Genomic DNA, 23734 nt, shown 5'->3' with positions numbered 1-23734 from the left:
TGAGCCATTTCTATCCAGCCAGGTCTCAGTTAATAGGATGAAATCCAGGTTATGGGTACTTATAAGCTCATTAACTAAAAATGACTTGTTAGTTAGTGACCTTACGTTTAATAGAGACATTTTTATTGTTCTGGGTGCATGGCTTTGCGAGGTTCTAAGAGTTTGAGTCTGAACTGGTAGTAAATTGTTTAGATTTCTGTATGTTACAGGGAAGTTACGTAATTTTGGTCTATGTATTATAAGTACAGGAATTTGTAGAGCAAAGTGACTGTCATTAATGTCATAGTGGATCGGACTCACCAAACATCAGCAGCGAACAGAAGATTTCAGCGTAAGTTCCATGTTTGAGGCGAGGAGGCGTGATCCATGAAAGTTTGGATGAACTCTATCAACACAAGACATTCCTGGCAGGGGATACCAGCTAGCAGCTCCATCTAAGTGGGCATATGCCCTCCTTGACAGTCTCAATGTCATTGGCTAACACCCGTAGTAGCCCTCCCGGTTCTCTGCGCATTCTACACAGGTCAGAGCACAGGGAACCAGGTTGTTCACACCTTCCAAATCGCCTCTGCAGAGCCCCAACCAAAGCCCAATAGTCACTTCTTTCCTCAGGCCTATGTGGCAACAAGCATGCTAATGCATCATTCTTAAGACACAACGGTAACTGCAAAGCACTACTGTCCTCCGACCAGCCGGTTGCCCACGTTAGCAGTTCAAAATGGGCATGAAACGCCTCCCATTCAGCCTTACTGGAGTACTTTGGCATTTTAACCGGCACCTGATTGCCAAGGGTGCCGCCATCTTCATGTACAGTCCGTGCGTAAGCCATGCCTTCACGCCGAATGTGCGTCACCGTGCCAGGGAGGGGATCTGCAACATGTGCTCTGCTCTGCTGCGAGTCGGAGGAGCCGAATCCTACGTTGGCAGCGAGTCCCCCGACTGTCTCCATTATGTGGGCTTTGTATTTCACAGAAGCACGTCCAGTCTCCATCGCCAGACCCGACTCCGAAGCATAATCTCTTCCCACCTCTTCCTCTTTAATCTTCAGGCATGGCCCATTCCACTGCATCATGTCCAACAGTTTGGAGCCGGCTATCCGTCTAAGCTAATGGCTAACGGCATCGTTGAGTTTAACTTCTGACATCAAATGTAGCGTTCTGCTCAACTCTTCGAATAAACATGTGATAATGCTGTAGTCCAGTGCATTTATTTATCAACAACATAAGCTACTGTCGGTCGTAACCTTGCCGAAAACAGACCTGCTCACACTCTGGAACCTGGCTCCCATACCCCCACCTCCAGTCGACATGCCCCCGAGCCCCCACTCCTGGACCCACCCCCTTGAGCTTATAAGCCAGCAACACAGTAACAATAAACACATCAATAAACACAGTTTGAACATTTTGAACTGGGTTGCTACACTCTATATATATCTACACACACTCGGTCGTTGGTCATTTTCTGTTTTTTATAATCATAAAACAGAAAACAATTTTCCATATTTTGTACAAACAGAACATATTTAGAACAAAAAAAAACTGAACATACAATCAGCTTGCGGCTGCAGATTTTTTTTAAATGGTGTCTTAAATATAAATGCTGTGAGTACTCAACCAATCAGAAATGTTCAGCGCTGCAAGCTCAAGTTCCGGAATCTTAGAAAAGTACCACCCACTCTTTGAGCAGGGACTTTTTGTTTCCGGGGACATGGTCCCTGGACCGGGACATTGTCCCCAGGACATAATTTACACCTTGGTCCCTGGAAACGCACTGAGTTCCTCCAAAGCCTCCGAGTTCCTGGGAAAACGTGGCTTAAATCAACACTCAGCAGATTTTAGGTTTGAGGGACACGTGCTAGCGCAGGGGGCGCTAGTGTGACTGGCCTAGACTGGTTTGAACCATTTTACTAACAGTATTTGAAGAGTTTAAGGAGAGTTTGACAGTATATGCAGAGAATATACTATACTATATGCTATATATATATATATATATATATATATATATATACACACACTGTATATGCACCGATCAGCCACAACATTAAACCAGTGACAGGTGAAGTGAACATTGATCATCTGGTTCTAATGGCACCTGTCAAGGGGTAGGATATACAGTATTAGGCAGCAAGTGAACAGTCAGTTGTTGAAGTTGATGTGTTGAAAGCAGCAAAAATGGGCGTGGTAAGGAGCTGAGCCACTTTGACAAGGACCGCATTGTGATGCGAGACAACTGGGTCAGAGCATCTCCAAAAGTACAGGTCTTGTGGGGTGTTCCTGCTATGCAGTGGTTGCTACCTACCAAAATCAGAGTCAGAATCACTTTATTCGCCAAGAAAGTTTGCACATACAAATAATTTGCTGTGGTTTGTAGGCACATTACATAACATACAACATAGAGAATACAATGTGTGCAATATGTTGTTGTGTTGTGTTTTTTTAAGTGAAAAAAAATTACAGTAGTGCAGGAATGTGCAAAAAAAAATACAAGGGGAAAAGTACAGAGAACAAGGATGTCCGAAGATGTGCCCGAATGTAAGACGTTGGTGGTAGGTGTGGACTGTATGTTAATATAACGTGTAGTGTCTATGGGGGGAGTGGTGAGGGTTTCAGTGGGATCCCGTCCTTGTTGATGAGGCCAATTGCAGACAGGAAGAAACTGTTCCTGTGGCGAGAGGTTTTGGCCTTGTTGGACCGCAGCCTCCTGCCAGAGGGAAGTGTTTCAGGCAGTTTGCGTCCGGGGTGGAAGGGGTCAGGTTGGCAGGTTGAACTTCCTCAGCTGATGTTCAGCTCCCAATTGAGGTCCTGGGAGATGATGGTTCCAAGGAAGCGGAAGGACTCCACAGAGTCTACTGGGGAGTCACACAGGGTGATGGAGGTGATGAGGTTGATGAGGATGAGTGGAGCTGCGTTCTTCCAGAAGTCCACATCCATCTCCACTTTCTTTACAGCATTGAGCTCTTGTTCTGCAACAAGTCACCAGATGGTCAAGCTCCTACCTGTAGGCGGACTCTTCCCCACTAGAGATGAGCCCAATGAGGTACATTTACATTTACATTTAGTCAATTGGCAAACGCTTTTATCCAAAGCGACTTACAAGGGAGAATAATATTCAAGCTACATTGCAACAGAAACAGTGTAACAATAAATAAATACTGCTAAGTAGTGCTAAGTAATTGTAGGTTAGAAGAGGAGGCGCTCTCTGAAGAGCTGGCTCTTCAAGTGCTTCTTAAAGACAGAGAGGGAGGCCCCTGCTCTGGTGGTTTTTGGCAGCTCGTTCCACCAACGTGGAACTAGAAAAGAGAATAGCCCGGATTGCCGTGGTTGTGCAGCCGGCAGAGCCAGGCCACGCTCATTTGACAAACGCAGCATCCGGGGGGCAACATGTGCTCTTACAAGAGCATTTAAGTAAGTGGGAGTATCCCCAACAATCACTCTGTAGGCCAGCATCAGAGACTTGAACTTGATGCGCGCTACAGGTAACCAGTGGAGCTCGATAAGCAGCGGAGTAACGTGTGCCCTCTTTGGCTGATTGAGCACCAGTCGCACCGCCGCATTCTGTATCATCTGCAGTGGCTTCACCGCACAAGCCTGTTAAGAGAGCGTTGCAGTAGTCCAGGCGGGAAATCACCAAGGTTTGTACCAGCAGTTGAGTGGCATATTGGGTCAGGTACGGCCTGACTTTTCAGATGTTGAATAGTGCGAAGCGGCAGGACCGAGAGACGACGGCAACATGGTCCGAGAATGTCAGTTGGTCATCGATAATGACACCTAGATTTCTTGCAGCCTTGGTAGGAGCAAGAGATAAAGAGTCAATTTTGATATCAATGTTGTGATAAATACCTTGTTTGGCCGGGTGTCACTACAAATTTCAGCTCCCTTGGTGTACAGGGAGAAGAGCAGAGGCGAAAGAACGCAGCCTTAAGGGGAACTGGTGCTGATGGTCCAGGAATCAGAGACGTGTTTGTCTGAACCCTTTCCAGACAGAGGCAGAGTCATTGGCTTAGAACTGGTGTTGGAGTCTCTCTAAACCTGGACTTAGCCACTTTAGACATGTCTCTGTCCCCACTATTAAAATGCCTCTTCCTTCTCTAACCTTAGCTGTCTCAGTTTAGCTGTGAACCAGGGTTTGTCGTTGTTATAATTCAACCTGGTGCGTGATGGTACACAGCTCTCCTCACAGAAGCTGATGTATGATGTCACAGCCTCTGTGAATTAGTGTCGGTGCAGTCCAAGCATGCCTGAAGATCCTCCACAGCTTCACTGGTCCACTTTTCAGATGTCCTCACCACAGGTTTACACAGCTTTAATTTCTGCCTGTATCCAGGAATCGGGTGGAGCATGACGTGGTCAGAGTGTCCCAGTGCAGCTCGGGGGACGGCATGATAGGCACTGCTTACTGTGGTGTAACAGTGGTCCAAGTATTCTCCTCTCTGGTGGCGCATTTAATAAACTGTCTGTATTTGGGGAGTTCATGGCTGAGGTTTCCTTTGTGAAAGTCGCCAAGACATAATACCAACATTCTACACCAGTACCTCTTACACACACACACACAGACACACACACACACAGACACACACGCACACACCACCACACCTGCTTCAAGTGCACCCCAGCACCCTCCTGGTTGCGATCCAATCCTTCCTGTCATAACTATGACAGGAAGAGGCCACGTGACCAGTTGTAGTTCCAGTTTTTCTGGACCTAATTCACTGTTTTTCAATACATGTTGTGTAAGGTTTATGTTTTTGCCTCACTCGTTGTTGCCTCACTCGTGGCACAGTACAGTGCAGTGTATTGCACTGCTGCCTCACAGCAAGAAGGTCCTGGGTTCGATTCCCTGGGGGCGCTGTTTGCACTGTGCTGTGGTGGGTTATCTCCCAAATAGGAGCCTTTCTGTGTGGAGTTTGCATGTTCTCCCCGTGCTCACATGGGGTTTCCTCCACCTACCATCAGTAAAGACCCCACCAAAAACATGCACCCATCATGGTCTGACGAGCGATGGACACTTGGTACCAGGTCCCCGGGCATCGACAAATGCTGCCCACTGCTCCTGGCTGCCCCCCCGGAGGAAGGACAAGCCAGGATGGGTCAAATGCAGAGAAACCATTTCATTAGCACCACGCAAAGCATGTGTGTGTGTGTGTATGTGTTGTAGTGTGGTGCGTTGCCTGACAATTAAAGATTCTTCTTCTTCACTGTGGTGATTCTCCCTCTTAGAGTAGTGATCAGTTGTGTATAGACCCAAACGTGATGAATAGTTCTCCAAAGAGTGGGGTTGGGGGTGGTTCTCTACAACCAAAAACTGTGCTCTTGTCATTCTACAGGTCCTCCACAGGACAGAGTTATTGCAGCAGTTCTGGATGATTTAAGAATGAATAAATAGTTTCATTGCGGGTTGAGAACTTGAACTCCACTTGCAGTCTAACTCTGTCCTAGATGAAATGGAACAAATACTCTGCGTTGCATGCCCAGCATGCTGACAGCACAGGTTAAAGTTTTTTTTAAAAGTCGCGAAGGACAACGATGAAGAAGTCCGGGTTTGTCCGTTCCACACACTATATCTGGTCGGCGAGCATGCGTTGTGCGTCCTGCACATTGGCTTGCGGTTGTATGTAAACATCGACCAGTAGGAATGAAACAAACTCACAGGGAGAATAGAAGGGTTTGCAGTTAATGAAGAAAGATTCCAGATCAGGAGAACAGTGCTGTAGGCTCACTGTCACGTCATTACACCAGCTACTGTTAGTGTAAAAACACAAACCTCCACCTTTTGTCTTTCCGCTGGAGAGTTGTGTGACCCGATCCGCTCTGAAGAGTTTGAAGCCTGCCAGCTGCAGCGCAGAGTCCGGTATCGTTCCGCTCAGCCACGTCTCAGTGAATCACAAAACAGAAGATGAAGAAAAGTCTCTGTTCTTCCCCAACAGTAGTTGAAGTTCGTCCAGTTTGTTTCCCAGTGAACGCACATTAGAGAGAAAAATTCCAGGTAACGGTGTGCGTACCAGCACATTTCCCTCTCCTCCAGCATTTCATTTCATGCACAAAGGTGAGCGCACCTTTGACCAGTATGTTCAGTAATTCAGCAGATATACTGATGAAAGTGGTCAATAAGTCCACAGGGGTTGTAGCCCTGATGTGCATGAGCTCTTCTGTGGTGTCCGAGCTCCCAGAATTGTCACAAAACAAGACAAAACAATGCGCACTGACACAACGAGGTGACCGTACGAGGCGTCATCTTGGATCTTCTAAAAGTGGTCCATGGAAGGACAACCGGTTAACCGGTGACAGGGTCATGGGGCCCAAGGCTTATTGATGCAGGTGGAGAGTGGTCTAGTCCATCTGGTTGGATCCCACAGAAGAACTACTGTAGCACAAAGTGGTGAAACAGTGAATGTTGCTATGATAGAAAGGTGTAGAATACACAGTGCTTGGCAGCTTGCTGCATATGGCTCACAGTGTCCATGCTGACCCCTGTCCACCCCTGAAAGCACCTACAATGGACACGTGAGCATCACAACTGGACCATGGAGCAATGGAAGAAGGTGGAGGTCTGATTAATCATCTTTTCTTCTACATCATGTGGATGGGCGGGGTTAGGGTCCGATGGATGTGGGATGTGCTGGAACAAGCCCGATCCATGGGGGCCCCACCCTTCTGCTTCCAGGACTTAAAGGATCTGCTGCTAATGTCTTGGTGCCAGATACCACAGGACACCTTCAGAGTCTGGTGGAGCCCAGGCCTCCACCTCACAGCTACTTTGGCGGCACGAGGGGGAACTACACAGTATTAGTGTTATTAGTGGTGCTTTAATGTTGTGGCTGATAAATGTGTATATTATATAATAATAGTAAATATATTGTACACAACAGTATTAGTGTTATTAGTGGAGCTTTTAATGTTGTGGCTGATCAGTGTGTGTATATTTTATAATAATAGTAAATATATTGTACACAACAGTATTAGTGTTATTAGTGGAGCTTTTAATGTTGTGGCTGATCAGGGTGTGTATTATATAATAATAGTATATATATTGTACACAACACAGTATTAGTGTTATTAGTGGAGCTTTTAATGTTGTGGCTGATGGTGTGTACATTACATAATAGTATATATATTGGACACAACACAGTATTAGTGTTATTAGTGGAGCTTTAATGTTGTGGCTGATCAGGGTGTGTGTATTATATAATAATAGTATATATATTGTACACAACACAGTATTAGTGTTATTAGTGGTGCTTTAATGTTGTGGTTGATCAGGGTGTGTATATTATATAATTATGGTATATATATTGTACACAACACAGTATGAGTGTTATTAGTGGAGCATTAATGTTGTGGCTGATCAGGGTGTGTGTATTATATAATAATAGTATATATATTGTACAAAACACAGTATTAGTGTTATTAGTGGAGCTTTAATGTTGTGGCTGATCAGGGTGTGTGTATTATATAATAATAGTATATATATTGTACAAAACACAGTATTAGTGTTATTAGTGGAGCATTAATGTTGTGGCTGATCAGGGTGTGTGTATTATATAATAATAGTATATATATTGTACACAGCACAGTATTAGTGTTATTAGTGGAGCTTTAATGTTGTGGCTGATCAGGGTGTGTGTATTATATAATAATAGTATATATATTGTACACAACACAGTATTAGTGTTATTAGTGGAGCTTTAATGTTGTGGCTGATCAGGGTGTGTATATTATATAATAATAGTATATATATTGTACACAACACAGTATTAGTGTTATTAGTGGAGCTTTAATGTTGTGGCTGATCAGGGTGTATATTATATAATAATAGTATATATATTGTACACAACACAGTATTGGTGTTATTAGTGGAGCTTTAATGTTGTGGCTGATCAGGGTGTGTGTATTATATAATAATAGTATATATATTGTACACAACACAGTATGAGTGTTATTAGTGGAGCATTAATGTTGTGGCTGATCAGGGTGTATATTATATAATAATAGTATATATATTGTACACGACACAGTATTAGTGTTATTAGTGGAGGTTTAATGTTGTGGCTGATCGTGCGTGTGTGTGTATGTGTGTGTGTGTAATATGCACAATTGTATAATTTATACATTACACACATCGGTCTGTCTGTCTGTCTATCCATCTGTCTATCTATCCATCCGTCCATCTGTCTATCCTTCCGTCTGTCTGCCTATGTTCATCTGTCCATCCATCTTGAGCTCTTCATTAAAGTGATAGAAACCTTCCTGTTGATTATACATTTATTACATTTCATCCAAGCTGAAAAGGCAGTGACGCTGCATGAAGCTGCAGATACCAAACATGAAGAAGAAGCTGCAGATATCAAACAGCATGAAAAAGAATAAGCTGCAGATGCAAAACAACATGAAGAAGAAGCTGCCGATACAAAACATGAAGAAGAAGAAGCTGCAGATGCAAAACAACATGAAGAAGAAGCTGCAGATACAAAACATGAAGAAGAAGAAGCTGCAGATACAAAACATTCAAGAAGAAGCTGCAGATACCAAACATGAAGAAGAAGCTGCAGATACCAAACATGAAGAAGAAGCTGCAGATACAAAACATGAAGAAGCTGCAGATACCAAACATGAAGAAGAAGCTGCAGATACAAAACATGAAGAAGCTGCAGATACCAAACATGAAGAAGAAGCTGCAGATACAAAACATGAAGAAGCTGCAGATACCAAACATGAAGAAGAAGCTGCAGATACAAAACATGAAGCAGAAGCGTCATCGTACATCGTAACCACAGTAAACATCATATCATATATCATCATATGTTGCATAGTTACTCATGTTTTTATTATTATTATTTCTGAGAATCAGAATCAGTCACATGTCATCAATCTGTACCAGGCACTAATATGGCCACCCAGCGTGTGTGTGTGTGTGTACAGAGCTCCACTGTCTCATGACAATACAAATGTCATTGTGCGCACTGTGTGTGCGTACTGTGTGTACTGTGTGATGTGTGTACTGTGTGCTGTGTATGTGTATTTTGTGTAGAGTGTGTACTGTGTGTGTAGCACGTGCACACTCCATAGCTTCAACAAGACGGCGTCTTATCCACCGTCATCGCCACGGAAACCAAGCCGCACTTAAAGGGACACTCCGCCTTTTCCAGGAGCTCGGCTCGCTGATCCCATCTGCGTCCATGCCTGGAGCTCCCTCAGTGTACCGTCCCTTTAACTGCTTCCATATCTCCGGTCCCACATTCTTCTTCCTGTTTGTGCTCAGACACCGGGTCATGTGACCGCACGGTCCGAGGGGGGACAATGGCCGCTCTGTGTCAATGACTCTCCAATGGCGACCAGATCCAAGATGGCCGACGATCCCGTTTAATCCTTTAACATGCAGCGCTCCTCTGGGGCCACAGGAGGGCGTGGCTGGAACCCTGCCTCACCACTCATTTAGAGGGAGGGAGAGAGAAAGAGTGAGCGAGTGAAAGAGAGAGGGGGGGGGGTTCTTTTCCTTCCAGTTTGGGTTGATCCTCAAAACAGCAGAGTCCAGTTCTCTGAGCAAACAGGAAATGAGAGTTTTAGAAAGAGAGAGAGAGAGGAGTTACTCTCAAATCAAGTGAAGTTTGTTTATTCAGCCCTTAATCTCAAATCCATCCCTCCCGCCATCCACCCCTCCCTCCATCATTCGGTCCATCCCTCCCTCCCTCCATCCACCCATCCCTCCATCATTCGGTCCATCCCTCCATCCATCCCCCCATCCATCCACCCCTCCCTCCACCCCTCCCTCCATCCATCCCTCCCTCCCGCCATCCATCCATCCCTCCCTCCATCCATTCATCAATCCCTCCTTCCATCCATCCCTCCATAATTCGGTCCATCCCTCTCTTCCTACTGGATCTGAGGTTCCAATCTGGTCTGGTCCAGTTCCCCACAGAGGTTCCACCACCACCACAACCACCACCACCCCAGTCGGCAGCAGCAAAACCACACCCTTGCATCCTGTACGATGTGTTGTGTGGATTTCAAAACAAACATTCCGACGCGGCTGTGGTGGTGACTGGGGACTTTAACAGGGCCAACCTTAAAAAAGTTCTGCCTAATTTCCACCAACACATCACGTGTGCCACCAGGGGAGATAGAACTCTGGACCATTGCTACACAACGTACAAGAAGGGATACAAGACCGTCTCGCTCCCTGCTTTCGTGAAATCTGACCACGCCAGGACCTCGCTGGTTCCCGTTTACAGGCCTCTGATCGCGCGAGAACTGGTGGTGACGAGGGAAGTGAAGCGGTGGACGGACCAATCAGAGGCTGCGCTTCAGGACGCTCTGACTGACGTAGACTGGAACATGTTCCAATCAAGTTCAGGTGACGTCAGCGAGTTTACGGAGGTGGCAGTGAGTTTTGTGACTACGCTAACGGATAATATCATTCCCACGGTGAAAGTTCGGATATTTCCAAATCAGAAACCGTGGGTTGATAAATCCATCCACTGCGCTCTGACTGCTCGCACGGCCGCTTACAACGATGGTCTTGTATCCGGAAATATGGACAATTACAAAGCGCCGTTGTACAATCTGCGGAGGGCGGTGAGGAACGCTAAACGGGCGTACTGAGAGACTGTGGAGCTACAGATGGAGCAGGGGGGACACCAGACGCTTGTGGCAGGGGCTGCGGACGATAACAAACTACAAGAGCAGCTCCTCCCCAGCCACGAGTGTGGACGCCTCCCTGGCCAACCAACTGAACTCCTTTTATGCGCGGTTCGAGTCTGGCAACAGCACCGCTAGCTCGCTGGCTAATTGGAGTTACACCGCTGGGGATGAGTGCGCACTCTGTGTCCGTGCACAAGGTCAGGAGGGCTTTGATGAGGGTGAACACCAGGAAAGCTGCGGGCCCAGATGGCATATCTGGGCAAGTACTGAAGACCTGTGCTAACCAGCTAGCTCCGGTGTTCACCACAATATTCAACATCTCCCTGGCTGAATCAGTGGTCCCGCCCTGTTTCAAGAGGTCCACCGTCGTTCCTGTCCCGAAGATCGCCTCTCCTGCCTGCCTGAATGACTACCATCTGGTGGCCCTTGCCTCGGTGGTCATTAAGTGTTTGGAGAGGCTGATTAAGGATTACATCTGCGCCTCCCTCCCCTGCACCTTGGACCCGTTGCAGTTCGCATACCGGCAGAATAGATCCACGAATGACGCGGTCTCCCAGGTACTGCACACCACGCTTACGCATCTGGATGGCAGAAGGGGGCCTATGTGAGAATGCTGTTCATCGATTATAGTTCAGCTTTCAACTCCATAATCCCCTTCAGACTGGCTGTCAAGCTGAAGGAGCTCGGACTGAATGCTCCGCTGTGTGCCTGGATCCTGGAGTTCCTCACAGCCCGACCCCAGGTGGTCAGGGTGGGGAAGCACATGTCAAGCATCCTCACCCTGAATACAGGATCCCCCAAGGGCTGCGTCCTCAGCCCCCTACTGTACTCCATGTACACACATGACTGTGTGGCCAGGTCCAGCTCCAACACCATCATCAAGTTTGCTGACGACACTGTTGTCGTGGTCCTGATCACCGACTGCGACGAGAAGGCCTACCGCGAGGATGTGGCTGACCTGTCACTCTGGTGCCAGGACAACAGCCTCCACCTGAACGTCAGCAAAACTAAGGAGCTGATTGTGGACTTTAGGCGAGGATCACGATCGAGGACGCACGTCCCCTTGGTGATTAATGGGACTTTTGTTGACAGGGTGAGCAGCTTCAAGTACCTGGGAGTCCACATCAGAGGACTAAACATGGACTTTACAAACAGACACTCTGATGAGAAAGGCAAGGCAGCGTCTTTACCACCTCAGGCAGCTGAGGAAATCCCGGGTCTTGGTGAGGATCCTCAAGTCCTTCTACTCTGGAGCAGTGGAGAGCATCCTGACAGGCAACATCACTGCCTGGTTTGGGAACTGTACTGCCCAGGACAGGCGTCCCTGCAGAGGGTGGTGCGTTCAGCTGAACGTACCACTGGAACTACCCTCCCCCCCTTGCAGGAGTTATACACCAGGAGGTGTAGTAGCAGAGCTGTAGGATCATGAAGGATCCTCATCACCCCAACAACGGACTGTTTCAGCTGCTGCGGTCAGGCAAGCGCCTCCGCAGTCACACAGCGAGAACAGAGACTGAGACAGAGTTTTTTCCCGCAAACCATAAGAACTGTCAACGCTGACCTCACCAGGGGTCCTCACTGAGCCATGCACTAGGCTCCACTACCTACTGTACTGTATGTAGCATACTGTACCGCATACTGTGTCACTGTTCAGGGTTGTTCGTGATGCCGTATTGCTGCACCGTACTGTTGTATACTGTGCTGTATTATCCCAAACACTACCTCACACTATTCACATTCACATGCCACTTTAAAGCACATATCTGTATAAACATAATTGCCTATTCCATATACATAAGCATATTCGATCTATCTATTCCATTTTATTTCATTTTATTTTATTGTATTTTATTTTATTCTATAAGTATTCGACTTACTGTATCACGTTTTAGGAGTCAATTAGTTGGTCTATTAGAAAGAAATTTTTCCAAGGACATATTGTGTGTTATCACCGGGTGAGTTGCATTACATTTCACTGCATATATGTATGAAAGTATGTTTATGTATGTGACGAATAAACCTCTTGAATCTTGAATCCCAGAACAATCCCTGCCTCCTCCACCAGGGGGCGTAGCAGTCGGTTTAGGAGTTCCTCATAGTGCTCCTTTCACCTCCACCCCTGTTGATAACAGCCTGGGTGTGTCCTGTTTTCCCTCCTGAGCGGCCAGATGGCCATGAGGTCAGGGTGGAGGGTCAGGGTGGAGTTCAGGGTGTTAGTCAGGGTGGAGATTGAGGTAGATGTGTGGGTGGTGGTCTAAGTGGAGGTCTGGGAGTAGGTCAGGGTGTAGATCTGGGTGGAGGTTTGGGTGAAGAATTGGGTGTAGGTCAGGGTGAAGGTCAGAGGAGAGGTCTGGGTGGAGGTCAGGGTGGCGGTCTGGGTGGAAGTCTAGGTATAGGTTAGAGTGGAGGTCTGGGTGGAGGTCAGGGTAGAGGTCAGGGTGGAGGTCAGGGTGAAGTTACTCACTGAGGTTTGAGATGATGTTTAAACAGCTGTGGATGGAGAGAAACCCTGGAAGAAAGAAAAAGCACAATTTGTATGTGTGTGTGTGAGTACCTGTTTGTATGTGTACCTGAGTGTGTGTGAGTACCTGTTTGTATGTGTACCTGAGTGTGTGTGAGTACCTGTTTGTATGTGTACCTGAGTGTGTGTGAGTACCTGTTTGTATGTGTACCTGAGTGTGTGTGAGTACCTGTTTGTATGTGTACCTGAGTGTGTGTGAGTACCTGTTTGTATGTGTACCTGAGTGTGTGTGAGTACCTGTTTGTATGTGTACCTGAGTGTGTGTGAGTACCTGTGTGTGTGTGTACCTGTGTGTCTATGTACCTGTGTGTGAGAGCCTGTGTGTGTACCTGTGTGTAGCTCCTGTTCTGTCCAGTAGGGGGAGATCCTCCTCCTTCCTTTTGACTCTCTACAGAAGACGAGTCCGAACAACTAGAGTGGACTGAGAGAGAGCGATGGGGGAGGGAGGGGGAGGGAGAGAAGCAGGTGCAGTTCACTGTGTGTGACCTACACCTGCTGGACACTGAACTACACCTGGTGCACACTGCGAATAAGAATACTTACAGGACAGTGAGCCACAGATACCATGAAGTATTAAAGAAAACTGATGGACACAGAGGGGTCACAGCAGGGTCACAGTGATGTCACAGTGAGGTCACTGTTGTGTCTGTGGCTAGGGTCACTCAAAGTCTCTTCATGGTGCTTATTCAGTGAACTGGCTTTTCCAAAATATGCTACGACTCCCACCGCTCAAGTTTCTGCCACAGTTCAAGGACCAGAGACATAAGTTCTGGTGAAACCTCATATGATGTCATATTTATAACGTCTGTTTTGTTCTTTGGCAATGTTGGATTGTTATATTATATTTCCTTCAAAAAGAGGTAATGTCTTACCTTTTAATCTGACCTCATTTTTTACACCTCCGTACAAAGTTTAGTTCCAGGTCCTGACCATGTTATATATCACTGTATACATAAATATGAGGGCACTTGTGTCAACAGTCGTAATGTTCCCCTCAACCAAGACGTCCTGAGTGTGATTTTTCACCTGTGATTGATTTTGGAAATGAAAACAGTCATATGACTATAACATCATAGTCTTCTATGATGAGGTCATAACATCTTCTATGATGAGGTCATAAGGTCTTCTATGATGAGGTCATAACGTCTGATCATCATCATCTACACAGCACAGTGAAATGCTCACATCAAACCAGGCCATTCCCTCCCTGACTTGGACTACAACCAAACGACAACCAAACCAGGTCCTGGGTTTGATTCCACACGTGACTGATTTAGGCTGTTACTTAGAACTCATGTCCCTCTGGTACTCTGTGTACTAATACATGCTCTGATGGTCCTGGTGTACTTTGTGTACTAAAACCTGCTCTGATTTTCCCGGGTCACTGTGTGTACTTATACCTCTCGGCTCTTACTGGTGTACTCTGTGTACTAATACCTACTCTGATCGTCCCGGGGTACTGCGTGTACTTATACCTCTCTGCTCGTACTGGTGTACTCTGTGTACTAATACCTACTCTGATCGTCCTGGGGTACTGTATGTACTAATACTTGCCCTGCTCGTCCTGGTGTACTCTGTGTTCTAGTATTTCTCTGGGAATTTGTACCTCTGTCGTCAAGGCTGCAGATGGAGTCCAGCTCCGTGGCTGCACTTCCTGTGACGTCCAGCAGGAGCTTGCTGGACACACCCATGCACAGCGACTCCTTCAGACACAGCTCTGGGTGGAGGAGGTTTAAATACTCATTTCTACTGTCTGTTTACAAATATGCATGGTACTAAAACACATGGTACTAATACGCAGTCATGTACTGATGATCAGTTGAAACAAGTAAGAACCATGTTAGAACCAAGTTAGAACCAAGTTTGAAACATGTTAAAACCATGTAACAACCATGTTTAAACCATGCTAAAAGCAAGTTAGAGCATATTGAAATGATGTTACAACCAAGTTAGAACATGTTAGAACCCTGTTGAAACCATGTTACAATCCTGTTAGAACCATGTAATACCTATGTTAGAACCATGCGAGAACCAAGTTAGAACCATGGTTAAACCATGTCAGAAGCATGTTAGAAGCATGTTAGAACCATGTTAGAACCCTGTTGAAACCATGTTACAACCCTGTTAGAACCCAGTTAGAACAATGTAATAGCTATGTTAGAACCGTGTTAGAATCATGTTACCACCATGTTAGAGCCAAGTTAGAACCATGTTTAAACCCTGTAACAACCAAGTTAGAACCATGTAAAAAACATGTTCGAAACATTAAAACCATGTTAGAACCAAGGTGGTACCATGTTAGAACCATGTTAGAACCAAGTTAGAGCCCTGTTGAAACCATGTTAGAACCATGTAATATCCATGTTAGAACCGTGCTCGAACCATGTTATCACCATGTAAGAACCAAGTTAGAACATGTTGGAACCCTGTTGAAACCATGTTACGACCCTGTTAGAACCATGTAATAGCTATGTTAGAGCCAAGTTAGAACCATGTTTAAACCAAGTTAGAGGCATGCTCGAACCAAGTTATCACCATGTTAGAACCATATAATAGCTATGTTAGAACCGTGTTAAAATCATGTTACCACCATGTTAGAACCATGTTAGCGCCAAGTGAGGACTCCGTTGAAACCATGTTACAACCCAGTTAGAACCATGTAATAGCCATGTTAGAACCGTGTTGGAACCTCGTTATCACCATGTAAGAACCAAGTTAGAAGCATGTTAGAACCAAGTTAAAATCATGTTATCACCATGTTATCACCATGTTAGATCCCTGTTAGAACCAAGTTAGAACCCTGTTGAAACCATGTTACAATCCCGTTAGAACCCAGTTAGAACCATGTAATAGCTATGTTGGAACCGTGTTAGAATCATGTTATCACCATGTAGGAAACAAGTTAAAACCATGTTTAAACCAAGTTAGAACCATGTTAAAAACAAGTTAGAAGCATGTTAGAACCATGTTAGAACCGTGTTAGAGCCAAGTTAGACCCATGTTTAAACCATGTTAGATCCCTGTTAGAACCATGTTAAAACCATGTTACAAGCCTGTTAGAACCCAGTTAGAACCATGTAATAGCCATGTTAGAACCGTGTTGGAACCTCGTTATCACCATGTAAGAACCAAGTTAGAATCATGCTAGAGCCAAGTAAGAAGCATGTTAGAACCAAGTTAGAATCATGTTATCACCATGTTAGAAACATGTTAGAGCCAAGTTAGAACCCTGTTGAAACCATGTTACAATCCCGTTAGAACCCAGTTAGAACCATGTAATAGCTATGGTGGAACCGTGTTAGAATCATGTTATCACCATGTAGGAACCAAGTTAAAACCATGTTTAAACCAAGTTAGAACCATGTTAAAAACAAGTTAGAAGCATGTTAGAAGCAAGTTAGAAGCATGTTAGAACCGTGTTAGAGCCAAGTTAGACCCATGTTTAAACCATGTTAGATCCCTGTTAGAACCATGTTAAAACCATGTTACAAGCCTGTTAGAACCCAGTTAGAACCATGTAATAGCCATGTTAGAACCGTGTTGGAACCTCGTTATCACCATGTAAGAACCAAGTTAGAATCATGCTAGAGCCAAGTAAGAAGCATGTTAGAACCAAGTTAGAATCATGTTATCACCATGTTAGAAACATGTTAGAGCCAAGTTAGAACCATGTTAGAACCGTGTTAGAGCCAAGTTAGACCCACGTTTAAACCATGTTAGATCCCTGTTAGAACCATGTTAAAACCATGTTACAAGCCTGTTAGAACCCAGTTAGAACCATGTAATAGCCATGTTAGAACCGTGTTGGAACCTCGTTATCACCATGTAAGAACCAAGTTAGAATCATGCTAGAGCCAAGTTAGAGCCATATTTAAACCATGTTAGATCCCAGTTAGAACCATGTTAAAACCATGTTAGAAACATGTTAGGACCAAGTGAGAACCATATTAGAACCATGTTAGAACCATGTTACAGCCAAGTTAGAACCATATTTAAACCATGTTAGATCCCAGTTAGAACCATTTAGAACCATGTCAAAACCATGTTAGAAACATGTTAGAGCCAAGTTAGAACCATTTAGAACCATGTTAGAACCATGTTACAGCCAAGTTAGAACCATATTTAAACCATGTTAGATCCCAGTTAGAACCATTTAGAACCATGTCAAAACCATGTTAGAAACATGTTAGAGCCAAGTTAGAACCATTTAGAACCATGTCAAAACCATGTTAGAAACATGTTAGAGCCAAGTTAGAACCATGTTTAAACCATGTGAGAGCCCTGTTAGAACCAATTTAGAACAATGTTTAAACCATGTTAGAACCAAGGTACTACCATGTTAGAACCATGTTAAAACCATTAAAAACAACCACCATCAGGACTTTGAGTGGGATTAAAGTGGGATTTAATGATGACTTGAAAGAGGACTTGAAGGGGGGGCTTTAAGAGAACTTTAAGGGGGGGGTCAAGGAGGAAATAAGAATGGCTTTAAGGGGGGCTGGAGGAGGACTCAAGGAAGACTTTAAAGTCATGTTAGAACATGTTAGGAGGCTAAAGGAGGACTTAAATTGGAGGATTAAGGAGGAGTTTAAGGAGGAATTACGGATAACTTTGAGGAGGGCCTAAGGAGGAGTTTAAGGAGGACTTAAGGATGACTTTAAGGAGGGCTTATAGAGGAGTTTAAGGAGGAATTACGGATAACTTTAAGGAGGGCCTAAGGAGGAGTTTAAGGAGGACTTAAGGATGACTTTAAGGAGGGCTTAAGGAGGACTTAAGGATAACTTTAAGGAGGGCCTAAGGAGGAGTTTAAGGAGGACTTAAGGATGACTTTAAGGAGGGCTTATAGAGGAGTTTAAGGAGGAATTACGGATAACTTTGAGGAGGGCCTAAGGAGGAGTTTAAGGAGGACTTAAGGATGACTTTAAGGAGGGCTTAAGGAGGACTTAAGGATAACTTTGAGGAGGGCCTAAGGAGGAGTTTAAGGAGGACTTAAGGATGACTTTAAGGAGGGCTTAAGGAGGACTTAAGGATAACTTTAAGGAGGGCCTAAGGAGGAGTTTAAGGAGGACTTAAGGATGACTTTAAGGAGGGCTTATAGAGGAGTTTAAGGAGGAGTTTAGGGGGGCTTAAGGGGGATTTAAGGAGGACATTAAGGAGAACTTTACGGGGGGGCTCAAGGAGGACTTAAGAATGGCTTTAAGAGGGACTTAAGGATGCGTTTAGGGAGGGCTTAAGGAGGACTTTAAGGAGATTTAAGGAGGACTTTAAGGAGGGGGGGGCTTACATCCACATGCCCCACGCTGAGCACCGGGTGGGGCGTCTGGTCAACTGCGGTGGGGCAGGCCTCGCCCTAACGCGATGCGTGGGTGGACATGGGGGTCCTGCCGGCTCGTCTGCGGGGCTGGCGATTCGGGCGGGGTGTCGGTCTGTCGCCGTGGGGCGGGGATCAGGGCCTGCGGTATGTGCCTGGCGCCAGCGGCCAGAGTTCTGTGCCTGCAGCTGCGTCTTGTGCCTTCACCTGCGGGTCGGTTGTATGTGTGCGCCCCTTGGGTGCGGGGTCTTAAGGAGGACTTAGGGAGGACTTTAAGGGGGGCTCAAGGATGTCTTTAAGGGGGCTCAAAGAGAACTTTAAGGGGCGCTTAAGGACGAGTTTAAGGGGGACTTAAGGAGCTTAGGGCTGCCTGAGATGGTACCTGTGTTGTTAATGGCGTGGCTCCAGAGCAGCCGGGCCAGGTCCTGGGTCCAGGCCTCTTTGTCCTGGGGGTTCTGGGCCTGGAGGGTGAGGCAGGCCCTGGTGCGTGGCACCTGGCGGACCCACAGCTCAAACCTCAGCCTATCCTCCCCCACGCTCTGGGTGAGACCCATCTCCCCCGTCTGGGGAAGAAACAAGGGAGGGACATGAAGCCAATTGGTGAAGGGGCGGTACAAGTTATTTACAGACAGTGGAGGTTGATGATCAATTGACATATTTGAATACATTAGGGATATATTGATAATATATTGATATATTGACAATGTATCGACAATGTATTATGATATATTGATGATAAATTGACAATGTATTGACAATGTATTCATGATATATTGATTATATAATATTGATAATATATTGATGATATATTGACCATGTATGTAATTATTGACGATTTATTGATGATATATTGATGATATATTGACGATATTTCAGCTGCATGAGGTGGTAAAGTGGCTGCCTCGCCATGTTAAGTCCTCCGTGATGTGGACTCCCAGGTACTTGAAGCTGCCCACCCTGTCAACAGAAGTCCCATTAATCACCAGCGGCGCATGCATCCTCGGTTGAATCCTCGCCTAAAGTCCACAATCAGCTCCTTAGTTTTGCTGACGTTCAGGTGGAGGCTGCTGTACTGGCACCAGAGTGACAGGTCGGCCACCTCCTCACGGTAGGCCTTCTCATCGTCGTCGTTGATCAGACCACCACGACGGTGTCATCAGCTTGATGGTGGTGTTGGAGCTGGAGCTGGCTACAGTCATGTGTGTACAGGGAGTACAGTAGGGGGCTGAGGACGCAGCCCTGGGGGGATCCTGTGTTCAGAGCGAGGGAGCTGGACATGTGCCTCCCCACCCTAACCACCTGGGGCCAGGCTGTGAGGAAGTCCAGGATCCAGGCACAGAGCTGAGTGCTCCTGTAGCTTGACAGTGAGTCTGGCGGGGACAGTGGTGTTGAAAGCTCAACTGTAGTTGCTGTCCTGCAATCTCACATAGGCCCCCTTCCGGCCATCAAGGACCGTGAGTTATTAGGCGCAGATATTATCCTTAATCAGCTACTCGAAGCACTTCATGACCAGCAAGGTGAGGGCCATCGGACGGTAGTCATTCAGGCAGGCTGAAGATGTGATCTTCGGCACAGGGATGAGGTCGGACCTCTCAAAGCAGGACGAGACCACCGACTCAGCCAGGGAGGAGTTGAATATCCTCGTGAGCACAGGGGCGAGCTGGTTAGCACAGGTCTTCAGTACTCGCCCAGATACGTCGTCTAGCGTTGTTGTGGCCAGACTCAAACCGCGCATAAAAGGAGTTCAGTTCGTTGGCTAGGGAGGCGTCCACACTCGTGGCTGGGGAGGGGCTGCATTTATAGTTCGTAATAGTCCGCAGCCCCTGCCACAAGCGTCTGGTGTCGTGTTGTACCATCTGGAGCGCCACCGTGTCTCTGTACGTTTGTTTAGCGTCCTTCACCGCCTTCTGCAGATTGTACGACGCTACTTTGTAATTGTCCATGTTTCCGGATACAGGACCTTCGTTGTCAGTGGCCGTGCAGCATTCAGAGCACAGCAGATGGATTTATCCACCCACAGTTTCTGGTTCAGAAATATCCCAACTCTGACCGTGGGAACGACGCTGTCCGCTAACATAGTTATGGAGCTCACAGCTACATCTGTAAACTCGCTGATGTCACTGGAACTTGTATATTGATGATATATTGACGTCAAATTGACAATATATTGCCGATGTACTGATTGATATACGAATGATATATTGACAATATATTGATGATATATTGACAGTATATTGATGATATATTCACAATATATTGGTGATGAATTGATTATGATTTGATGATATATTGAACATGCATTGAAGATAAATCAATGATGTATTGACAATGTTTTGATGATATATTGATGATATATTGACAATATATTGGTGAGTAATTGATTATGATTTGATTATATATTGAACATGTATTGAAGGTAAATGATATATTGAAAATGTTTTGATGATATATTGACGATATATTGACGGTATATTGGCAATGTGTTGATTATGATTTGATAATATATTGATATATTGATGATGTATTGAGGACTTATTAATGATATATTGAGGCTAAATTGATGATATATATTATGAAGAATCTTTAATGTGGCCATGTTCAGCAAGGAAGAGGAGGCTTTGGGCTAACAGCCACCCCCCCAGCGTGGAGTAAGGCCACAGCACGAGAACGGAGGAAGATGGTGGTGGAGGAAGTACGTCACCAGGAGGATGCTGCACGATGGGCCAAGGCAGTCTCTCTTGGCAAACAAGGACAGTGGACAAGATGGGACAGTGTGGAGAGGAGGAAGATCAGCTGGAAAGACATGTGGGCCATGGAAGCGAGACAGTTGAGCTTCTCCATTAGAGCTACATACGACGTCCTTCCAACACGAGTCAACCTTCACCAGTGGTTTGGTGAAGACCCAGGGTGTGCCCTATGTTCTATGCCAGCCACCCTCAGACACATTGTTACAGGGTGTAAAACCAGTCTCACCCAAGGACGTTATACGTGGCGTCACAACCAAGTCCTGAAGGTCCTTGCACCCACTCTGGAGGACAAACGAACTGCCACCAACTCCCTACCACCACCAGCATCCAACCAACAACGGGCAACTATCTTTGTCCGTGAGGGGGCTACGGTAACCAGAAGCTGCTCTACACCATCTGAGCGAGGCCAGCTACGCTTAGCCCGTGACTGGAAGATGCTGGCTGACATTGGCCGACAGCTGGTTTTTCCTCCAGAGATTGCTACAACTACCCTGAGACCTGACCTGATGCTGTGGTCTCCTCCTCTGAAGAAGGTGTACATTATCGAACTCACAGTACCCTGGGAGGACGCAGTGGATGAGGTTTATGAGCGAAAACATCTACGCTACGCCGAGCTCGCTGCTGAAGCACAACACCGTGGCTGGAACGCTGAGGTCCGCCCAGTGGAGGTGGGATGCAGAGGGTTTGTGGCAAGATCTACCACCAGACTGTTCACTGACCTGGGAGTTAGAGGCCAGAACCAGCGCTCAGCCATCAAAGCTGCATCAGAGGCAGCCGAAAGGAGCAGCCAGTGGCTTTTTATGAGGAGGAAAGACCCCTGTTGGGCCCCAAAGTAGCAAACCAGTAGGTGCGGTCAGCTTTGGCTTGACTCAGGGAGTAGGACGCCCCTGCCGTGCAGAGTCCCTCGAGGAGTCTGCCATCAATATGGCTTTCTTTCTCGTGACGAGTCTGGACTCACGCAAGCTCAGGTCCGATCAGCCTGTAGCTGGCCACCTTGGGGAGGGTGTATAGTGTAGAGGCCGAAACATCCCAAGATCCAAGGATACACAACTGATGATGCGTATCCAGCGCCCACCATTCACCACCATTAATCACCAAGACGACAAGATGACATCAAGACGCTCCACCATTCATCACCAAGACGACAAGATGACATCAAGACGCTCCACCATTCATCACCAAGACGACAAGATGACATCAAGACGCTCCACCATTCATCACCAAGACGACAAGATGACATCAAGACGCTCCACCATTCATCACCAAGACGACAAGATGACATCAAGACGCTCCACCATTCATCACCAAGACGACAAGATGACATCAAGACGCTCCACCATTCATCACCAAGACGACAAGATGACATCAAGACGCTCCACCATTCATCACCAAGACGACAAGATGACATCAAGACGCTCCACCATTCATCAGGACACTCTTAGGTATGTGCTTGCACAAGGAATTTACATCTTATCCTGTGTTTGATAAACTAATCATCACACGCCACACACTCGCACATGCTTGATGATGTATTGATGATGTATTGATGGTATATAGACAATGTAATGTTGATGTATTGACGATATACTAATGATATATTGATGCTAAATTGATATATATTGATGATATATACAATGTATTGATGAAATATTGATTATATTGACAATGCATTGACAATATATTGATGAATTATTGACGACACATTGATATATTGACAATACATTGATGATATATTGATAATTTATTGACAATATATTGATATATTGACAATGCATTGACAAAATATTGATGATAGATTGATGATATAATGATGTTTTAATTATATATTGATGGCGTGTGTGTGAAAATAAAGACGAGCTAAAGCTTGTCCAGTATAACCATAGGTTGTTGATTTATTGATGATATATTGACAATGTATTGACGATGAATTGTCGTTGTTGATATATTGACAACGTATTCACAATGTATTATTGAAATATTGACAATATATTGATATATTAATGATGTATTGAGGATAGATTGACAATATATTGATATATTGACAGTGTATTGAAGATGTATTGACAATGTATTGACGATAGATTGATGATACATTGACGAGATATTGATGATATATTGACGATGTTTTGACGATGTAGCGATGATATATAGACAATGCACTGACAATATATTGATATATTGATAGTGGATTAATGACATATTGATGAATTACTGACGAAATATTGACAATGAATTGACGATGTATTGACGATATACTGATGATGAATTGACAATGTATTAATGATATATTGATGATATATTGAAGATGTATTGGATATATTGACCATGTATTGACCATGTATTGATGATATATGGATGATGTATTGACGATGTATTGATGTACTGACAATGTGTCGATATATTGATATATTGACGACATATTGATGAAATATTAACAATATATTTATGATATACTGACAATTTATTGAGATATTGATGATATATTGACAATGTTTTGACGACATATTGATGATATATTGAC

General features: G+C 45.3%; 1 protein-coding gene across 3 annotated transcripts in view; it reads right to left on the bottom strand.

Annotated features, from left to right (window-relative positions):
- Positions 1 to 9437: 9437 nt before the first annotated feature.
- The window catches only part of arhgef40 (Rho guanine nucleotide exchange factor (GEF) 40), a 70310-nt gene continuing 56013 nt past the window's right edge, over positions 9438 to 23734 (bottom strand). For all 3 annotated transcript variants that reach the window (XM_080023426.1, XM_080023427.1, XM_080023428.1), the window contains exons 23-27: positions 18849 to 19029; positions 14762 to 14872; positions 13485 to 13576; positions 13099 to 13143; positions 9438 to 9532 (exon numbers count right to left, since the gene is read on the bottom strand). In XM_080023426.1, the coding sequence (XP_079879552.1) occupies positions 13117 to 13143; positions 13485 to 13576; positions 14762 to 14872; positions 18849 to 19029 (411 nt within the window). In that variant the 3' untranslated portion in view covers positions 9438 to 9532; positions 13099 to 13116. The remainder of the gene's footprint in view (positions 9533 to 13098; positions 13144 to 13484; positions 13577 to 14761; positions 14873 to 18848; positions 19030 to 23734) is intronic.

Source organism: Zeus faber, assembly GCF_960531495.2.
Source record: "Zeus faber genome assembly, chromosome: 22".
Taxonomy (NCBI): domain Eukaryota; kingdom Metazoa; phylum Chordata; class Actinopteri; order Zeiformes; family Zeidae; genus Zeus; species Zeus faber.
This window is presented reverse-complemented; position numbering and strand designations above follow the sequence as displayed.